The sequence below is a fragment of the Dryobates pubescens genome, chromosome 21, assembly GCF_014839835.1.
Source record: "Dryobates pubescens isolate bDryPub1 chromosome 21, bDryPub1.pri, whole genome shotgun sequence".
NCBI lineage: Eukaryota > Metazoa > Chordata > Aves > Piciformes > Picidae > Dryobates > Dryobates pubescens.
Window position 1 is genome coordinate 10,467,868 of NC_071632.1, and position 18,947 is coordinate 10,486,814.

General features: G+C 64.0%; 2 protein-coding genes across 6 annotated transcripts in view; one reads left to right on the forward strand and one right to left on the reverse strand.

Annotated features, from left to right (window-relative positions):
• Positions 1–12,270, forward strand: part of KCNH2 (potassium voltage-gated channel subfamily H member 2) — a 38,605-nt gene extending 26,335 nt beyond the window's left edge. For 4 of the 5 annotated variants that reach the window (XM_054171373.1, XM_054171375.1, XM_054171372.1 and 1 more), the window contains 10 exons: positions 3,246–3,671; positions 5,000–5,387; positions 6,167–6,366; positions 6,858–7,110; positions 8,045–8,238; positions 8,896–8,998; positions 9,543–9,800; positions 10,191–10,377; positions 10,483–10,654; positions 11,102–12,270. In XM_054171373.1, the coding sequence (XP_054027348.1) occupies positions 3,246–3,671; positions 5,000–5,387; positions 6,167–6,366; positions 6,858–7,110; positions 8,045–8,238; positions 8,896–8,998; positions 9,543–9,800; positions 10,191–10,377; positions 10,483–10,654; positions 11,102–11,308 (2,388 nt within the window). In that variant the 3' untranslated portion in view covers positions 11,309–12,270. The remainder of the gene's footprint in view (positions 1–3,245; positions 3,672–4,999; positions 5,388–6,166; positions 6,367–6,857; positions 7,111–8,044; positions 8,239–8,895; positions 8,999–9,542; positions 9,801–10,190; positions 10,378–10,482; positions 10,655–11,101) is intronic. The other variant, XM_054171374.1, reaches the window with a different exon arrangement.
• Positions 12,271–12,732: 462 nt separating this feature from the next.
• On the reverse strand, positions 12,733–16,845 carry AOC1 (amine oxidase copper containing 1). Its single transcript, XM_054171379.1, has 5 exons — positions 16,783–16,845; positions 14,210–15,802; positions 13,702–13,990; positions 13,126–13,258; positions 12,733–13,024 (listed from the first exon to the last, which is right to left on the reverse strand). Exons 2-5 carry the CDS (start codon positions 15,789–15,791, stop codon positions 12,746–12,748), a joined length of 2,283 nt encoding a protein of 760 aa, XP_054027354.1. The 5' UTR covers positions 15,792–15,802; positions 16,783–16,845; the 3' UTR covers positions 12,733–12,745.
• Positions 16,846–18,947: the final 2,102 nt, after the last annotated feature.

Here is an 18,947-nt window from a genome sequence, read left to right on the forward strand (position 1 = left end):
CCCCCGCCTCCACCGAGAGGCTGCCGGTGCTGGAAGGGAGTGTTCAGCTGGGACCTCCCAGCGCTGTGGTGATGGAGCCGGGGGGGACTCTGCCCTTGGTGTCTGTGCCCCCCCTCCCCGGAGGTCTGCAACATTCTCGCCCCCTGTGCCCACCCCTGACCCCGAATCCATGTGTCCCCAGGACACCCCTGCTCCCCTGCTCCCCACTCCGGATCCCCCGGTACCGTGCCTGGACTCCTGTGCCCCCCACATGGCAGCCTCACCCCGTATGACCCCCCAGAATCTTGCCCCCGTGGCAGTAGTCCACCCCTGCCTGCCGGTGGCACCTTTGGGGCACGGAGAGGGGGTTGGTTCTTGGTGTGTGCCACTCCCGGAACCACCCTCAGAGGGTGTCACAAGGAGCGGGGGGCCGCGGGTGCCAGCGGGGAACCCCTGACGTGGGTGGCAGCGGGTGAGTCAGGGCTGGTGACAGAACCGCGGCGTGTCCCTGGCATTGGCACGGCTGTTCCACCACCGCCCTGGGCACGACACTCCCCCCACGAGGCCACCGGGGGCGGTGACACTTGGGGACAGGGGTGACAGGGGCCGTGTGTGTCCCTCCGGATGTGCCCTGGTGCCCCATGTGCCAAGGGAGGTGGTGGCAGCAGAAGGACACTTTGACACCACGCTGGCGTATGGGTGGTTGTGGCGTGTCCCTGGCATGTTTGTGGCATGTTCATGGCATGTTTGTAGCATGCCATACCATGCCCACACTGTGGAGCATAAATCTTGGCACCAGTACGGTGCCCACATGGCCAAAGGGGCGCTGAGGGGGTCAGGACACGTCCCACTTTGTGACACACCAGGAAAGGTGCCACCTGCCCCCCTGCCCACTCCCTGCCCCCACCCACCACCCACTCTGGTGCCCACTCTAATGCCCACAGGCACCAGCAGCTGACCTAACGTCCTCACCACAGGTACCCCCAAACCGTGCTGTGGCACCAAGCCCAAGCCAAGCCCTTCGCTGTGCCACCGTGTACCACGCTGTGTACCGTGCTGTGTGCCACGCTGTGCCGTGCCAGAGCTCCCCGGAGCACGGGAGGGGCTGGGGGCGGGCAGGGGGGCACAGGCGGGCACTGGCAGCAGGGCAGGCTGGGAAAAATTTCCGCCCCAATAATTTTCCTGTCGCCGCCGCCGCCGCCACAGCCAGGGGTGCCCGGTCACCGCGCCCGGCCAGGCCCGGGGTGCCAGGGAGGGGGCAGTGGGATGGGCACTGGTGGGGGGCCACGCGCTTGGTGCCCACGGGGTAGGTGGCGGGCAGGCGATGGCGGGTGAGTGCCACCGGTGAGCCCCGGGCAGGGTCTGGCACAGCAGGTGGGCGGGAGGATGCTGGCATCGCTGCTGCAGCTGCTGCAGGGCCCCCCTGCTGCCCACCCAGGGGTCGGAGCCCGCCCCACGCCTGGCATCTCCCCGCTCTGTGGCACCTGCCTGTGCCTCGACGGCCACGCTGCTCGTGCCGGGGGGCACAGTCACCAGGAGAAGGTACTGGGCACACCGCATTGCTGCCATGCCCAGGCCTGGCACCTGCCGCCGGGCACCTCTCTGGGTGGGGGGAGGGTCTGGCCCGGGGGTGTCTGTGGGGGCGCTCCGGGGAGGGTGGTGGGTGCTGTGCCGTGGGCACGGCGGGGTACCCGTGTCCTGGCACCGCCCCCAGATCCCCGCCCCCTGCTTTGGATAGGGCTGGTTACCCACTGCTGCCCCTCGCTCTGCTGCCACCTGGTACCTGCCCACAGCCCCTCCGGGTGGCATGGCCCTCTCCAGCCCCGCGGCAGCACTGCACCCCCAGGATGGTGCCCGGGGTGGCTGTGCCCCGTTGCCTGCTCCCGCAGCTGTACCTGTGCCAATGCTAGGCACGGGCAGAGTGGGGAGGGACCCCCCAGAACCCGCTCACCCGAGCTCCTGTCCCTGCCTTTGGGTACTGTGTGGATGGGTGCTGTGCCCAGGCTGGCTCCTCTCTGGGGGGCTGCCCTGGCACCCTCACCCCATCCCTGGGCCCCTCTGCCCACCAGTGTCTGCTTGCCTGCTCCCTATTTATAGCCAGTGCTCCCATCCCACAGCCAGGACATCTAATCCTGGTGCCAGGCAGCCAGGACAGGCAGGCACAGCTGCCAGGGCACAGCTGTGTACCCCTCTGTATCCCTGGCTTAGACTGTGTATGCCTATCATATGTGTGCCCATCACATGTGTGCCCACATGTGTGTTCAGGGCTGGGGACAGCAGCACTGTGGGGGGCAGGAGGTGGCATTGCTGTGGGGAGGTAGTTGTCAGGGCAGAGAGTCTGTGCCCCCTGTGTGTCTGTACCCCCCAGCCTCATTGCCCTGGACACTGCCAGGGGAGGGGATCTTAGAAGGGAGTCCAGCAAGCAGAGACCTGCTAGAACTGGGGGAAGCTCCTGGCACCCCTCTGTGCCCACGGTTCCCATTGTGCCTGCTTCACTTCCTGTCCCCACTGCATGTGCTGCACCCTCGGTGCCCACTGTGCCTATTGCCCCTACTGCACACCCACCACACCCACTGAACCCTACTGCCCCAGCACCACTTGATGTACCCACTCTGCCCTCTGCACCTGCTGCCCCACTCCAGGGTGTCCCACCCCCTGTGTAGGGCAGGGACTGCACTGGGGGCACCCCTGATTCCCATCCCCACAGCTCTGTGGGGGCATGTGGGAGAGACTCTGGCTTCTCTTCCTGGCACAGGGACAATGCAGTGTAGCGGTGCCGGCCCAGGGCACTGGTGCCAGCCAACAGTCGTGTCACTGCCCACCGTGGTGGGCACAGAGCTTTGTGGGGGTGCGGGCTGGTTTGGTCGGGGTGGTGCTGGGTGAGGTACTCTGGGGCACAGAGACAACTCAGAGCACCGGTGCCAGATTCCAGCTGTGTCACTGCTCACCTTGGTGTGCTCAGAGCTTTGGTGGGGCGGTGGCTGGGTCCTGCAGGGCAGGGGTGGGGGATGCCCTGGGTGAAGTGGTTCTGGGCGTGTGGGCTCTGTAGTGTGTGGGAGAGACTCCGGCTTCTCTTCCTGGCACAAGGATAATGCAGGGCATTGGTGCCGGCTCCCTCCACATCACTGCCCACCTGTGTGGGGTTCTGCAGGTCTCAGCGTTTTGGAAGACCTGCCCGGGCCAGGGTGGTGCCGGCCAGGGGGGTGGTCTCAGCCCGGCAGGAGGTGGGCACAGGCTCTGAGGCCGTGCCCGTGGCTGTTGCCCAGGTGCTGTCTCTGGGAGCCGACGTGCTGCCCGAGTACAAGCTGCAGGCGCCGCGCATCCACCGATGGACCATCCTGCACTACAGCCCCTTCAAGGCGGTGTGGGACTGGCTGATCCTGCTGCTGGTCATCTACACGGCCATCTTCACCCCCTACTCGGCCGCCTTCCTGCTCAACGACCAGGAGGAGGCGCAGCGGCACCACTGCGGCTACTCCTGCAGCCCCCTCAACGTGGTGGACCTGATCGTGGACATCATGTTCATCATCGACATCCTCATCAACTTCCGCACCACCTACGTCAACTCCAACGAGGAGGTGGTCAGCCACCCCGCCAAGATCGCCATACACTACTTCAAGGGGTGGTTCCTCATCGACATGGTGGCTGCCATCCCCTTCGACCTCCTCATCTTTGGCTCCGGCTCTGAGGAGGTACCCGTGGGACACTGTGCTGTGCCAATGTGCTGTGCCGCTGTGCCGCTGCGCCGTGCCCTGGCGGGGCTGGGTGGAGCTCAGAGCTGGGTGGTGCTTTGAGAGTCAGGGCTGGGCGATGCTTTGGGAGTCCCATGTGAGTGGTCATGGTGGGTGCCAGATGCCCACAGTAAGTGCCAGGGCAGGGGGAGCTGTTCCCTAGGTGCCAGGTCTACACATGGGTTGATGCTCAAGGCCCAGGAATCTCCTCCCATGTGCCCCCAGGCCAGGGACAGATGTCCACAGTGCTGTGTCCAGAGCAGTGGGTGCCAGGGCAGTGGGGGTTATTCCCTAGGTGCCAGATGCTCTCCTGGGGTGATGTCCAGGAACCTCTTTACACGTGACCCCAGGCCAGGGACAGGTGTCCACAGCTGGGGGCCATGGGTGCCAAAGGCATTTGGTACCAGGGCAGTGGGCATCAGGACAGTGAGTGCTAAGATGATGGGTGCCAGAGCAATGGGTTCAAAGTGGGTGGGTGCCAGGGCAGGTGCAGGCAGCACGTGCTACTGGGCTCAGGTGTGAGCGAATCTGGGTCTGGCCCTGGGGGACCCCTGTGCCTAGCAGTGATGGAGTGATGCTATGCTGAGGGGGGGCAACCCTTGCCCTGCCATGTGCCTTTGCAAGGCCCCCTGGCACTGGGGAGGGGATGGCTTTACCCAAGGGTGGACACCTCAGCCTGCAGTGGGGCAGGAGGTCTGTGAAGGGGAGCACCAGGGCTGTCTCTGCTTTTGGAGAGGATGTGGTTACTGGGCAGGGAGCTCTGCTGTGCCATTCCACTCTGCACACCCCAGGTTTCCACAGTTCTGGGGGGTCCGAGGGTCTCTGGAGGGGTTTGGAGCTGCCCTTGTCTGCAGGGAGGCCTCAGCCTGGCAGTCCGGGTGGGGGTCTCAGGGAGGAATCAGGTCCTCCAGGGAGGACTCAGTTCCCCAGTTCCTGGGGGTCTCCAAGGGTCTCAAAGGGCCTCAGGGGGTCTCTGAAGGGGTCAGAGCTGCCCTTTCCTGACAGGAGGACTCAGCTCCCCAGTTCCTGGGCGTCTGGGTGGGGGTCTCAGGGAGTCTCAACAAGGGCAGGGAGTCTCATGGGGGGAGGTGTGTCAGACTCAGCTCCCCAGTTCCCAGGTAGCTCTGGCTGAGGTTCTCCATCACTATCACATCTGCCGGTTGACCCCCCCCAGACCTCCATGCACTTCCCCTCGCGGGTTGGCCGAGATGCCCTTTGAGGGTCCCTTGGATGCAATCTGTGAAGCTGTGACTCTTGTCCCCACCCCACTCCCCCGTCCTCCTGCCCAGACCACCACCCTGATCGGGCTGCTGAAGACGGCGCGGCTGCTGCGGCTGGTGCGGGTGGCGCGGAAGCTGGACCGGTACTCGGAGTACGGCGCGGCCGTGCTCTTCCTCCTGATGTGCACCTTCGCCCTCATCGCCCACTGGCTGGCATGCATCTGGTACGCCATCGGCAACGTGGAGGGCCAGCGCATCGGCTGGCTGCACGCCCTGGGCGAGCAGCTGGGCAAGCCCCTGAACGCCAGCGACCCCCGCCGCGGGCCCACCATCAAGGACAAATACGTCACCGCCCTCTACTTCACCTTCAGCAGCCTCACCAGCGTCGGCTTCGGCAACGTCTCGCCCAACACCAACTCCGAGAAGATCTTCTCCATCTGCGTCATGCTCATCGGCTGTGAGTGCCACCCCGGCGGCCCGGGTGGGGACAGGGTGTGAGGATGGCACGGGCACAGCGAGGGGATAGCGAGGGGATGGGATGGAGGTGGCACAAGCATGGCAAGAGGATAGTGAGGGGATGGGATGGAGGTGGCACAAGGATGGCAAGAGGATAGTGAGGGGATGCGATGGAGGTGGCACAAGGATGGCAAGAGGATAGTGAGGGGATGTGATGGAGGTGGCACAAGGATGGCAAGAGGATAGTGAGGGGATGCGATGGAGGTGGCACAAGGATGGCAAGAGGATAGTGAGGGGATGCAATGGAGGTGGCACAAGGATGGCAAGAGGATAGTGAGGGGATGCGATGGAGGTGGCACAAGGATGGCAAGAGGATAGTGAGGGGATGCGATGGAGGTGGCACAAGGATGGCAAGGGAATGGCAAGGGGCTGGCACAAGGACAGCAAAGGGATAGTGAGGGGATGTCAAGGGTGTGGTCACTGTGTGTGCACAGTCTGTGTGTGTGGGCCCAGTTGCTGTGGTGAGCCCAGTCTGCGTGTGCCCAGGCACTGCGTGTGCCCAGGCTCTGTGTGTGCTGAGTCTGTGTGTGCCCAGGCACTGTGTGCATGCCCAGTTTCTGTGTGCCCAGTTGCTGTGCATGTGCCCAGTCTCTGTGTGGGTGCCCAGTCCCTGTGTGTGTGCCTGGTTGGTGTTTGGGCACCCGGTCTGTGTGTGCCCAGCCTGTCTGCGTGTGCCCAGCCAAGTGCCCGGCGGTGACACGGGCGCTGGCCCTGGCACAGCGCTGATGTATGCCAGCATCTTCGGGAACGTCTCTGCCATCATCCAGCGGCTGTACTCGGGCACTGCCCGCTACCACACGCAGATGCTGCGGGTGCGGGAGTTCATCCGCTTCCACCAGATCCCCAACCCCCTGCGCCAGCGCCTGGAGGAGTACTTCCAGCACGCCTGGTCCTACACCAACGGCATCGACATGAATGCGGTGAGCCGCCAGGCCTGGCACTGCCATCCAGACCCTGGCGTGGGCCCTGCTGCGCTCACCCAGCCCACGGCGTGGCTGCCGCTGTGCCTCTTGATTCATCCAGCTTATGGTGTGGCCACCACTGCATGCACCCAGACCGTGGCACGGCCACCACCACCTTCAACTTCAGGCCACCCAGCTGGTGGCACAGCCACCACTACAGCCACCTAGCCACTCAGCCAGCAGTGTGGCTGCTGCCATGACTCCATGGCCACCCATCTAGTGGAATGGCTGCCACCACTGCCACCCCACTGGTGACATCAGCCTCTGGCACAGCTGCCCAGACAATGGTATGGCCAACAAGCTGGGGGCATGGATCCTCACCGTGGCCGCCAAACCAAAGGCACAGCCAACTGTCTGGTGTCCTGCCCACCACCGTGGCCACCTTGCCACTCAACCAGCAGCACAGCCACCACCACGGCCACCACGGTGACCTTCGCCTTGTCCTACAGGTGCTGAAGGGCTTCCCCGAGTGCCTGCAGGCCGACATCTGCCTGCACCTCAACCGCAGCCTGCTCCAGAACTGCAAACCCTTCAAGGGAGCCACCAAGGGCTGTCTCCGTGCCCTGGCCATGAAGTTCAAGACCACCCACGCCCCGCCCGGGGACACCTTGGTCCACGCGGGCGACGTCCTCACTGCGCTCTACTTCATCTCCCGCGGCTCCATCGAGATCCTGCGCGGCGACGTGGTGGTGGCCATCCTAGGTGAGCTGCCGGCGGTCGGCCGTGGGGACGTGGCACCATGGTCTGGGGATGGGTGGAGTGACTGGCACACCAGAAGGTTGTGCTGCCATTCAGCGAGACTTGGACGGGCTGGAGAGCTGAGCAGGGCGAAATTTGATGAAGTTCAGCAAGGGCAAGTGCAGAGTCTTGCACCTGGGAAGGAACAGCTCCATGCACCAGTATAGGCTGGGGGTGGACCTGCTGGAGAGCAGTGAAGGCGAAAGGGATCTGGGGGTCCTGGTGGATGGAAGGATGACCATGAGCCAGCAATGTGCTCTTGTGGCCAAGAAGGGCAATGCCATTCTGGGGTAGATTAGAAGGGCTGTGACCAGTAGGTTCTCCTCCCCCTTTATTCTGCACTGGTGAGGCCACATCTGGAATATTGTGTCCAGTTCTGGGCCCCTCAGTTCCAGAAAGACAGTGAGCTGCTTGAAAGAGTCCACGAGCATGATGAAGGGAGTGGAACATCTTCTGTATGAGTAGAGACTGAGGGAGCTGAGGCTCTTTAGCTTAGAGAAGAGGAGGCTGAGAGGTGACCTCATCAATGTTTATAAATATGTAAAGGGTGAGTGCCAAGAGGGTGGAGCCAGGCTGTGCTTGGTGGTGCCCAGTGACAGCACAAGGGGCAGTGGTGGAAGCTGAGGCATAGGAAGTTTCATGTACATATGAGGACAAATTTTTCCCCTGTGAGGGTTCTAGAGCCCTGGAACAGGCTGCCCAGGGGGTTGTGGCGTCTCCCTCTCTGGAGATATTCAAAACTCGCCTGGATGCGTTCCCGTGTAACCTGGTGCAGGGGATCCTGCGCTGGCAGGGGGCTTGGACTGGATGAGCTTTTGAAGTCACTTCCAGCCCCTGAAATTCTGTGATTCTGTGATGTCCCCATGGGGCTGACCCCCCTCCCACTTGCCCCACCAAGGGAAGAACGACATCTTCGGGGAGCCCCTGAACCTCTACGCACGGCCGGGGAAGTCCAACGGGGACGTGCGGGCCTTGACCTACTGTGACCTGCACAAGATCCACCGCGAGGACCTGCTGGAGGTGCTGGACATGTACCCCGAGTTCTCCGACCACTTCTGGTCCAGCCTGGAGATCACCTTCAACCTGCGCGATGTGAGTGGGGGGGGCCCCGCAAACTGGGGGGGTCCCAGTGTGGGAGATGCTCAGTGATGGGGACAGTCACCCTGAGATGGCACCAAGGTGGTGGTGGAGGCACCACTGCCAAAGCATCCCCACAGTGTCACTCCCCAACAGTAGAAATAGACTAGACTGGACTAGGCTAGAGTTCACCCGGTTGGAAAAGACCTTTGAGATCATCCAGTCCAACCTGTCACCCATCGCCATCTAATCAGCTATACCATGGCACTCAGTGCCTCACCCAGGCTCTTCAGTGTCACCACCCCCAGTGTCACCCCTCTCAGTGCTTGCTCTAAGTGCTTCCTTCTCCCCCCAACCAGTCCTGCCAGTAACCCCCACAAGTCTGACCCTCTCTGCAGTGCCCCCAGTCCCTTCCAGCCCAGGCTGGGGGTTCAGCAGCCCCCCAGTTTAGAATAGAATTGACTCCCCCAGTGCTCCAAATCCCTGCCAGCCTGGTGTGGGTGCTTCAGACGCCCCCCCCCCCCCCCCCCCCCCGCCCCCAGTTTGACCTCCAGTACTGCTCCCAGTCCCTTCTAGCCCAAGTCTGATTCCCCAGTACCCCTAGTCTCTTCCAGCCCAGGCTGGGGGGCCAGCCCCCCAAGTCTGACCGCTTGTTTCCCCCTTCCCCCCCAGACCAACATGATCCCCGGCTCCCCGGGCAGCGATGAGCTCGACGCGGGGGGATTCAATCGGCTCCGCAAGCGCAAACTCTCCTTCCGCCGCCGCACCGAGAAGGGTGAGTCCGGGGGCGGCCCTGGGGCGGAGCGGGGCAGTTCCTGAGGGGTTAGAGGGGAGATGCGGGGGGGAGGGAGTTGGGAGGGTCTCGGGGCGGTCTGGAAGGATCCTGGGGGGGGGGGGGTGGGGGTGTTCCTGGAAGGTCCAGGAGGGTCCTGGGGATCCGGGGGTTCCTTGGGGTTCTCTGGGGTGTCCTGGGGGATGGGGGTCTGCGGAAGTCCTGGTAGGGTCCAGCGGGATTCTGGGGTGTTAAGTAGGAAATTCTGGAGGGGTCCGAGGGGCTCCTAGGGGAGTCCTGGGGGGATTCTCTGGGGGTCCTGGGAGGGAGTCCTGGTGGAGGGTCCGGGGGAGTTCTAGGAACGTTCGGGAAGGTCCAGGGTGGGGGGCGGGGGTACTGGATGCGTTCGGGGCTAGGGGGAAAGGGGGGGGGGAGGAGGGCGTGCCGTGGAAACTATCGGGGGGCGGGAGGGGGACACGGACGTCGTGTGGGGCGTCCTGGGGGAGTCGGCGTGTTGTCAGCGGTGACCCCGCTCATGTCCCCGCAGATGCCACCCCCGGGGAGCTGCGGAGCTGCCCGAAAGCGCTGCGAGGGGGCAGGAGGGGACAGCCCCCGGGGGCACCGTCCGAGTGGGATCCGTGTCCCCCATGTCACCCCAGCGACCCCTCCAGCGACCCCTCCAGCGACGAGGACGAGCCCCCCGCCCCCGGCCCCCCCGGGGCCACCGCACTGTCCCCGTTCCGCAGCGAGGGGGCCGAGGAAGGCGAGAGCAAAGGCAGTGGCGATATCTGCAACCCGCTGTCAGGTGGGGCTGGGGGCCAGGGGATCCTGGGGGAGTCCTGGGGGAGTCCTGAAGGGGCCACAAGTCCTGCCCTCCCTGCACAGGCAGATGGAGAACCCCTCCAGACCCCCTCCGATCCATCGATCCCCTGCCCCACAGCTCAGAACACCCAGCCTGGGATCTGGCCTGTCATGATCCATCCCTGATCCCTGCTAGGATCCATCTCTGCCCCATCCTGGCTCAGATCCATCCCTGCCCCATGCCCCACCCTTGCTGGGATCCATCCCTGCTCTGTCCCTTTTGGGATCCATCCTTGCTCCCTGCCCTGTTCTTACTGGGTTCCATCCCTCTTCCTACTGGGATCCATCCCTTCCCCACCCTTATGGACACTCCCATCCACCCAAACTCTTTCAGGAGCCTTCTCTGGGGTCTCCAACATCTTCAGTTTTTGGGGGGACAACCGGGGCCGCCAGTACCAGGAGCTTCCCCGCTGCACCATCCCGGCCCACGCCGCCCTCAGCCTTCCCCTGCCGCCCATGAGCCGGCGCCAGCGTTCTGAGGTGGAAACTCGGCTTGACCTTCTCCAGAAGCAACTCAACAGGTATCTTGAGATGCTTTTGGGGGCCACCACAACCTCGGGATGCTTTTGGGGGCCACAGCCCCGCAAGCTGTGGTACCCATTCCACGTGTGACCTGTCTTCCACAGGCTGGAGACGCGCATGGCCACTGACATCAGCTCCATCATGCAGCTCCTTCAACGCCAGCCCACCTTGGTCCCCCCTGCCTACAGCACGGTGTCATCCCCCCACCAGCCCCACGGACCCCCGTGTCCTCTCCAGCCCATCCTCCCCATCACCCCTATCCAACCGCTCGCTCAGGTGGGTAAAGACACCCCCCACACCCCCCAACATACACCCCCAGACCCAGAAGTGTGAGGCAGAGACCTTGTGGTGGGTTGAAGTTTCCCCCAGCATTAACTTTAGCCACGAACTACCACAGAGCTTCCTCTGGACCCCATCATCTCATATTTTAGTCCTGCTAGGGAGGGTTGGGGTCACCCCTGGGATCCCCCAATGCTGGGCATCCCCTCTCCATGTTCTCCAGCCCCATTTCTGGGTCACCCCTGAAACCTCCAACCTTGGGCAGCCCCTCCCCATGTCTTCCAGCCCCACTTTGGAGTCACCCCTCAATACCCCTGGTTTGGGGGGGCAGTTCCCCTCTCCCATACCCCATTGCCCCAGCCCTATTGGAGCCTGGGGTCACCCCTGGGCCTGGCACATACTCCAGGTGGCACTGGGTGCCAGCAGCTGCTCTCTCTCTGGCAGGTTCCAAGCTACCCAGTCCCACTGGAACTGGCACCTGCCCCAGACCCCCGCGCTGAGCTGCCGCCGCTGCCACCAGTGCCACCAGATGTGGTGCTGCTGGTGGGCTCAGTGGGCACCACGCCTCGACGCCTGTCCCTGCCCGGCCAGCTGCCCCCTGCCCCGGGCTCGCAGCCCCTCCAGAGACACTGCTCTGACCCCGGCAGTTAATGGGACACGATGGGACCAGGACCCCCCCACCAGTGCCACGGGACCCCCCCTCCCGATGCCATCCTGGCACCATGGCACGTGGGGCCCCCCGGCACAACAGGACACAGGACCCTGTCCCCAGGACGCTGTCAGGGCCGGTGGAGGGTCCTCCATGGATAATCCCCCTACGGTGGGGGTGGTGGGACCCCCGTGCCCCACGTTAGCTGGACTAACCAGGGGGGGTGTGCCAGGCCCCTGGCCCCACTGCTGTGCCCACGACTTGGCTGGCAGGGCTGGCAGAGGCTGCTGGGCACTGCTGCTCTTCGCCTTCTCCTCCTCCTCCTAGTGCTGCAGCGCCCTCCCTAGCCAGACTCCCTCTGCCCTTGGGGCTGGCAGTGTAGTCTGGGGGGGTCCATGCGTGTGCCAGGTGTGTGTCAGGCGTTTCCCGTGCTTGCTCCGTCCGTGTGCTTGCGTCGGCGCCCCGGGACAATGAGGAGGTCTCGGGGTGGGGTCCCGCTGAGCCAGGAGGCCCCTCCCCCCCAAAAAAATTTGCTGCTGTGGGGACAGCCAGGCACAGTGCCCGTGTCCCCTTGTCCCTGTGTTCGTGCCCATGGCATGCGTGTGCTGCGTCTTGCATGTGCCCCTGACGCTGTGCCCCCAGCCTTGTCCCTGCTGGGGGTGGCCCAGGGGGCATTTTCTGTCCAGGGGAGGGTGCCCCTCCGTTCCTCCAGTTGCTCCCTAGCTGGGGGCTCCCCTCGTGGGGCCACCCCACGCACAGGTTTGGGGGTGTTGGGGGACTTTTGCCCAACCCCCCTCAGCCACTCACTGGCCCCAGTAGTGTGTGCTGTGTTTGTGCTGTCATCCCGTAGCTGGGCACTGCGCGTGCCCACCCCACCGTGTGCCCCCCCTGCATGTTGCCTTCTGCCGTAGGTGCCCCCCAGGTTTGGGGCAGACCCCCCTCCCCCCCAATAAACCAGACAGACCCCCCCCAGCTCTGTGTGCAGCTGCATTGCGGGATGGGGCCATGGTGGGGCCATGGCGGGGCCATGTCACCGCAGTGCACTGTGACCATGGGGAGAGGACAGAGGCACCTATAGGGTGATGCCAACCCCTGTCCCACGTGGGTTCGTGGCCCTGGGGCAGGGGGGGCAAAGGCCAGGGGGAGGGTGCAGGGGTGTGTGTGGGGGTGACCTTGACAAATGACGTCAGTAAATATTGCGACAGATGCTTGCTGGGATGTGGCACTGCCTGCTGCAAGCTGCGGTGCCCGTAGTGCTGCCAGGGCTGCCAGGCAAAGACAGGGTGGTAGGAGGTGGCATCACCTTTACTGGGCATGGCACGTGGTGCAGCACAGCACAGCATGGCCCATGCCTTGGTGTCACTGCGGCCACCCTGGCGTCCCGTCATGGCACAGGATGGCTATGCCGGTGCCCGTGCCCGTGCCCGCGCCGGGGCAGGTCAGTCCTGGCGGTAGGTGCCGTTGTAGGTGAAGGGGGCTGGGGCGCTGCAGGGCCCGGGGCTGGCGGGGGTCCAGCGCTGGATCTGCAGGTGGGTGAAGGCCGGGGGGTCCAGCGGGCGCACGATGAGCGGGTCACGCGATGCCACCGACGGGTCCTCATCAAAGAAGTTGAAGGGGCGCAGGAAGAAGCCCACGGCGTTGCCCGGTGTGGCTGTGTTGGGGATGTCCTCGGCGTGTGGCACGTGCAGAAACCCCACCGTCACCCAGGCCACCAGATCCTGTTCCAGGAGACACGGCGGCCATCAGCAGGTCCTGCTGCCGGCCCCCGCCATGGCATGGCGGTGCCCCCCCGGCCCGTGTCCCTTGCCCGTGGTGCCACCTGGTCCTCAATGGTCTCGTTGTCCCGCAGGAAGCTCTCGAAGTGGACCAGTGGCTCCCAGGGCTCGTTCTGGGCGTAGATGCTGCTGCTGCTGTGCTCGTTCTCATGGTGCCGCGTCACAGCCAGGTGGTACCTGCCAGGAGGCACAGGGCAGAATCCAACGTGTGGGTGTTGGGCAGGGCAGGGACACAGCTCCCAGCCGTGCCCAGGCTCTCCTGGATGAGCCACCTGCTGCCTGGTCACACAGTGGTGGACATGGGGCTGGTGAAGGGTCCTGGTGGGCTCAAAGTGGCACTGGTGAGGCCAGCAGCATGTGCCAGGCTGGGGGGACCCTGGATCCCTCAGCTAGGGTGCTCGCAGCCTAGACCCCAATGCCCTTGGGGATATGTCCCCTCCCCCAGGGTGCCATGTCAGGACTGGGGAGATGATGGTGGCATCTCTGACTGTGACTAGCTCAGCCAAGGGTGCCAGGGTGGGAACAAGTAACAGGGCATGAGGTGCCACCGGGAAAGTTCCTTGCACCATGCCCATGCCAGAGTCCACCATGGCCAAGGTTTTGCTGCCACAGACACCTACCTGCTCCAGGAGATGCCCTTCTCCTCCTGCCAGCCCCGTGGTAGCACATGGCTGGCATGGGAGTTGAGCTGGATGCGGTAGCCACGGGAGTGACCCCAGCGGTTGAGCTGGCGAGGGTTGGTGACGAGGAGGTAGCGTGGCAGGGGACTGCCAAAGGGGAAGGCAGCCTGGCGCTCACTGTGGCGCGGCTGCCGATGCAGCCAGGGCTGCACCACGCGGGCACCAGGGCTCCAGGGGTTGGAGATGTTCTCAAAGCGAATGTCCATGGTCTCAAAGCTGTTGCCCGTGCCTGCAAGCAGAAAGGCCATCAGCAGTGGTCTGCTGGTGGCACCTCACCTGGGGCACCCCATGGAGATGCCACCCCAGATGGTGGCATCATCCTTGGGGGCCTGGTGGTGCCCAGCCTGTGGTGCCCAGCCAGTGAAGCCACCCCTGGTGCAGCATCCGGGACCTGGTGCCACCTCCCAACGCCCTCCCTGTAGCTGGGGAGGGACCCAGGGGCCTGCACCTGCGACATCCAGGTCCACTTTATAGTGCACCAGGTGGGTGTGGAGGTTGCCCAGGAGGTGGCTGTGGACGCGGCTGCCGTAGCGCTGGCCCTGCGGCGTGTAGAAGGTGGCGTGGATGTAGCCAGTGGCGTGGACCTTGGCCTCCGCCACGCCGTTGGGGTAGAGCAGGAAGTCCCAGATGTAGTCGTAGTTGTAGACGGTGGAAGTGGTGCGCAGGACCAGCGCCTGCCCCTCCAGCCCGGCGTAGAAGTGGAAGCCGCCTTGGAAGTCGCTGTCGAAGTGGCGGCGCAGGGGCACGCCGGTGGGCAGCTCGAAGACGCAGAGGGCACGGGAGAAGCGGGTGGGGCCCTCGGTGTCGTACAGGTGGTGGGCATCCACGAAGGTGGCCGTGGCTGGGCAGTCGATGCCAGGAGCTAGCTCGTAGGTGACGGAGCCCATGCCCCAGCCGGCATCCATGTACTTGGTCTGCATGGCTGCCGGTGAGTGGCCGCCGTAGAAGGCTATGGCCTCCTGCACGCTTACCTCGTAGGCCACGCGCTCGCCATTGAAGCGCAGGTCGAAGAGCTGCAGCCCAGCGGAGGAGCGCAGCCGGAAGGCCAGGCTCCAGCCGCCGTACTCCAGCAGGTTGCCACGCAGCCGGTAGCGCCGGCCCTGCGGCTCGCACACCCTGGCGCCCCGCACCTTGCCCGGGGTGCCGGTGGCAAAGCGCCCGCGGGGTTCGTAGCTGGAGAAGAGCTGGCGGGCAGGGGGCAGGGGCAGCCGCGCCACCTCCAGCGTGCCCTGCTCATAGGTCTCCGCCAGCTGGTGCGGGCTGGAGAAGTAGCGGCCGTTGTACCAGAGCTGCTGCACCGCCCAGCGCTGCGGGTCGGGGTCCCGGTGATCCACCAGCACCTCCAGCCCCACCGGGTGCAGGAAGAAGCCCTCGACAAAGCGCTGCAGGATCAGCCAGCTCCGGCGCTCGCCGGACACCAGCCCCCGCGGTGCCACGTCTGAGAAGGTCAGGCAGCGCTGCCCAAGGCCGTCGCCCTCACCGCCACGGGGGTGCTGGCAGCTGCCATTGTGGTACCAGAAGCCAGTGGCGTCGCGGAGCAGCCGGTTGAGCGGGGCCATGGCGGCGGCCAGCACACCCTGCAGCTCCTTGTACTCCAGCAGCGTCATCGGCCGCGCCGTGAAGGGGACGCTGCGGCCACCCTTGAAGGACAGCGGCCGGTACCAGCTGGGCTGCGGGAGGGGCCCCACGGCCAGTTCGGTGATATTGGGCTCTGCTTGTCCCCCAAAGAAGATGACCACACGGGCCTGGCGCTGGGGCCGGGGGCCGCCCTGGTCCAGGTAGCGCAGGGCCAGGCGCTTCTTGGGGGGCAGCAGCTCCACCAGGAACAGGCTGTTCTTGGCCAGGGGGCCGTGGTGGCTTGGGGACAGCCCCAGCTCGGGGCGGCTCAGCAGGAAGCTCTGCACCGCACCCAGCTCTGCTGCCGACAGGTCAGCGAAGATGGATGCCATGCCCGGTGGTGGCACTGCAGGGCCAGAACCAACCATGGTGGCCAGCATGGACAGAGCCCAGAAGAGCCCCAGCAGCCACATCTTTGAGGGACCTGGGGGCAGAGGGAATGTGAGGACATAAGCTGTGGGGACATCAGCCATGGGGATGTGGCCCTGCCTGCAGCCAGCCAGCACAAGGAGTGGCCGATCCCTGCCCTCTGCAGCCACCATTTGTGCAGCCCCAGTACCCTTTCCCACCAGCTGACGGTGCCAGCACCTGGTGAAAAGTGGCATGGGCATGATGTGGGGTGACAAGGGCATGTGTGAGTGGCTGCCACAGCAAAGGCCACCCTGTTCTGCCGTGCAACACTGTGCTGGCAAAGCAGGGATTATGCTGTGCAGTGCCATGTTCTGCCATGCCATGCTGTGTCATGCCATGCCAGTTCCCCATCCCACAGCACCACAAACCCAGCTGGTTGTCCATCACCAGCCCAATGGGAACATCTAAGCCCCAGAAAGGAGCCACTGGGGGATGCTGGGGACCCCCTTCTCCCCCAGTTTAGGGGTCCTATGTGGTCTGTGCTGAAGCCAGGTACAGTGGGTGCCCAGTGAACCCCAGAGTGGTGGTTAATGGAAGGGGAGAGGCTCAGCTCGGGGGTCCCCCTCCCATCACAGGGGTCCTGCCATGGGGCTCCCCATCAACCCTAGAATCCTCCAAATTTCCCTAGCACCCCTAAGCCACTGTTATGTGCAGGGGGTGGGGGGTGGGAGGGGTGGGGGTAGGGGAGGGAGTTGCTCTGTACCCACCCCAGGCTTTCTGCTGCCCCCCCAATCCCTATTTTATGCAACCCCTCCCAAGCCCCTTCCCTTGCCCCCTGCTCACCTGGATGGGGGGGCCACTGCTCACCACCTTCCTCCTCCTTTCTCTCTCTACTGCCCCAGCACTACCTGGGGTCAATTTTGCTCCCAGTAGTACCCTCCCCAATTCCCCCCCCCCCTCCCCCTCCCCCAGTATTCCTCACACACATCTCCTCTCATTATTCTTCACACCCCCACCCCCCCCTCTGTTTTACCGCTGTGAAAAGCTCCTCACCTCCACCACTGCTGCTCACTCCAAACCTCCGGTCCCTTGCCCCCCCCCACCGTGGCCGCTTGGTCATTGCCCCCCCCCGCGGTGATCAAATTCCAGGGAGGAGGCGAGATAAGAGCTGGGAGAAACCCACGCGAGACCGTGGACAACACCAAAAAGTCTCGGGGCGGGGGAAGAGGCTGCAGGGTGGAGGGGAGGTGGTGTGCATCCCCCCCACACACACCTCGCAGCCCCCCTCCACCCCACCCCTCCAAAAAAACCCCAACACAAACAGAGCAGTGCCAAATCCCCCCTACCCCATCAATGTACCCACCTCATGGTTCTGTCCTGAGTGGGGAATGGGGTGGTTGGACATCCCCCCACGTGTGCCACAGGAGGCTTGGGCAGGGGTGGGGATCCTGGCTGCATCCTGGGGATGATGGTGAAACCTGATCCCAGATAGATCCAGCTTGGAGATGGGAAGATTGGGGAGGGGTTGGGATGAACAGTGGGGGTGGGGAGTTGGTGCCTGTAGGGGGGCCGTGGTGGTGGGGTTGGTGTCAAAATAATCCAGACTTCCTCTCGGGATAACCCATCCCATCATGTTGGCATAACGCATCCTGTTGTATCAGGATGATCCATCCCATCAGGGTGGGGTAATCCATCCCGTGGGGAGAATTCAGCCATCCTGTCAGGATAATCCATCCTGCTGGGATAACGATGGGGAAAGCTACTCGCTCCAACCGCTTGGACGCAGCACTCAGCTGCTGCCCCCACAGACAGGCCGAGGCACAGTTTGGGTCCGTTTGGGTCCATCTGGGCCTATTTGGATCCATTTGGGTCTATTTTGGGTCTGTTTGGGCCCCTTTGCTACAGTTGCCCCCTCCCCATCCCTGGGGGGCTCTCATCCCCATAGCAACGCGTCCCTGTCCCCCCGGCGCCATGGCACTCACCCCCGGCCCGCACGGGGGCGCCATGCTGTGTCTCCACGGTCGGCCAGAGCGGCTCTTATCGCCGTGGCGACGCTGCCCGTGCCGGTGGGAGGCGGCGGGGCCGGCCCCAGCCTGGCTCTGCATTAACCCAGCCCGCGCCGGCCGCTGCTCCCGGGCAGCCGGCGCGCGTCTTCCGAAGGCAGACCCCATGTGGGACACGAAGGGCGGTGGTGGGTGGGCAGGTGCCGTTGCGGGTGGTACAGAGGGCACAGGGACCTTTCGGAGGCAGAGGGTTTCCTGGGTGCGGATGGGGAATGGCAGAATCATGGAAGTGGGTTGCAGCAGCCCTCTAAGATCGAGTCCGAATGTCATCCCACCACCACCATGGCCATCAAACCACGTCCCCAAGTGCCATGGCCACAGGTTGCTCGAATACCTCCGGGGTGGTGACTCCACCACCTCCCTGGGCAGCCTGTTCCAATGCCTGACCACTCAGTGAAGAAATGTCTCCAAATATCCAACCTAAACCTCCCCTGGCATAATTTCAGGCCATTTCCTGGTGCCACCAAGCTGGTGATCCCTGGTCTTGTCCCAGCTTGCTCCTGGAACACTGATGGCCTCTGCAGAGCCAGCAGCTCCTCACCCTCCCTGAGGATCTGGAGAGCTGCTCCAGTTCTGCAGGGACAGTTCTTCTTTCTCTATAAAAGGAAACCAGGAGAGAGCCTCGGGAATCGAGCTTTTGGAACCAGCCCCTGAGTGGCCAGGAGCTCCACAGCAGGATCCTGGCTGCACCCAGACCGTGGGGCTGGGGATGAGTAGCCATGGGGCAGCAGTGCTGAGGGGGGGGGGGGTCTTCTTGTCCTGTCACTTGTTCCTTGGGAGAAGAGACCAACCCAAACCTGGCTCCAACCTCCCTTAAGGTGCTGTAGAGAGACTGGGGGCCTCCCCTCAGCCTCTTTTTCTCCAGGCTGAACAACCCCAGGTCCCTCAGCTGCTCCTCACCAGCCCTGTTTTCTACACCCTTCACCATCTTTATTGTTCTTCTCTGGACCTGCTCCAGCCCCTCAATGTCCTTCTTGGAGCAAGGGACTCAAAACTGACCCCAGGATTCGAGGTGTGTCCTCACCGGTGCCCAGTCCAGGGGGACAATCCCTGCCCTGCTCCTGCTGGCCACACCACTGCTGATCCAGGACTGAGTGCTGGTGTCCAAATGTCCATTGCAGGTCAATGCACCAGGCAAGCTGTGTCCAGCCTCTC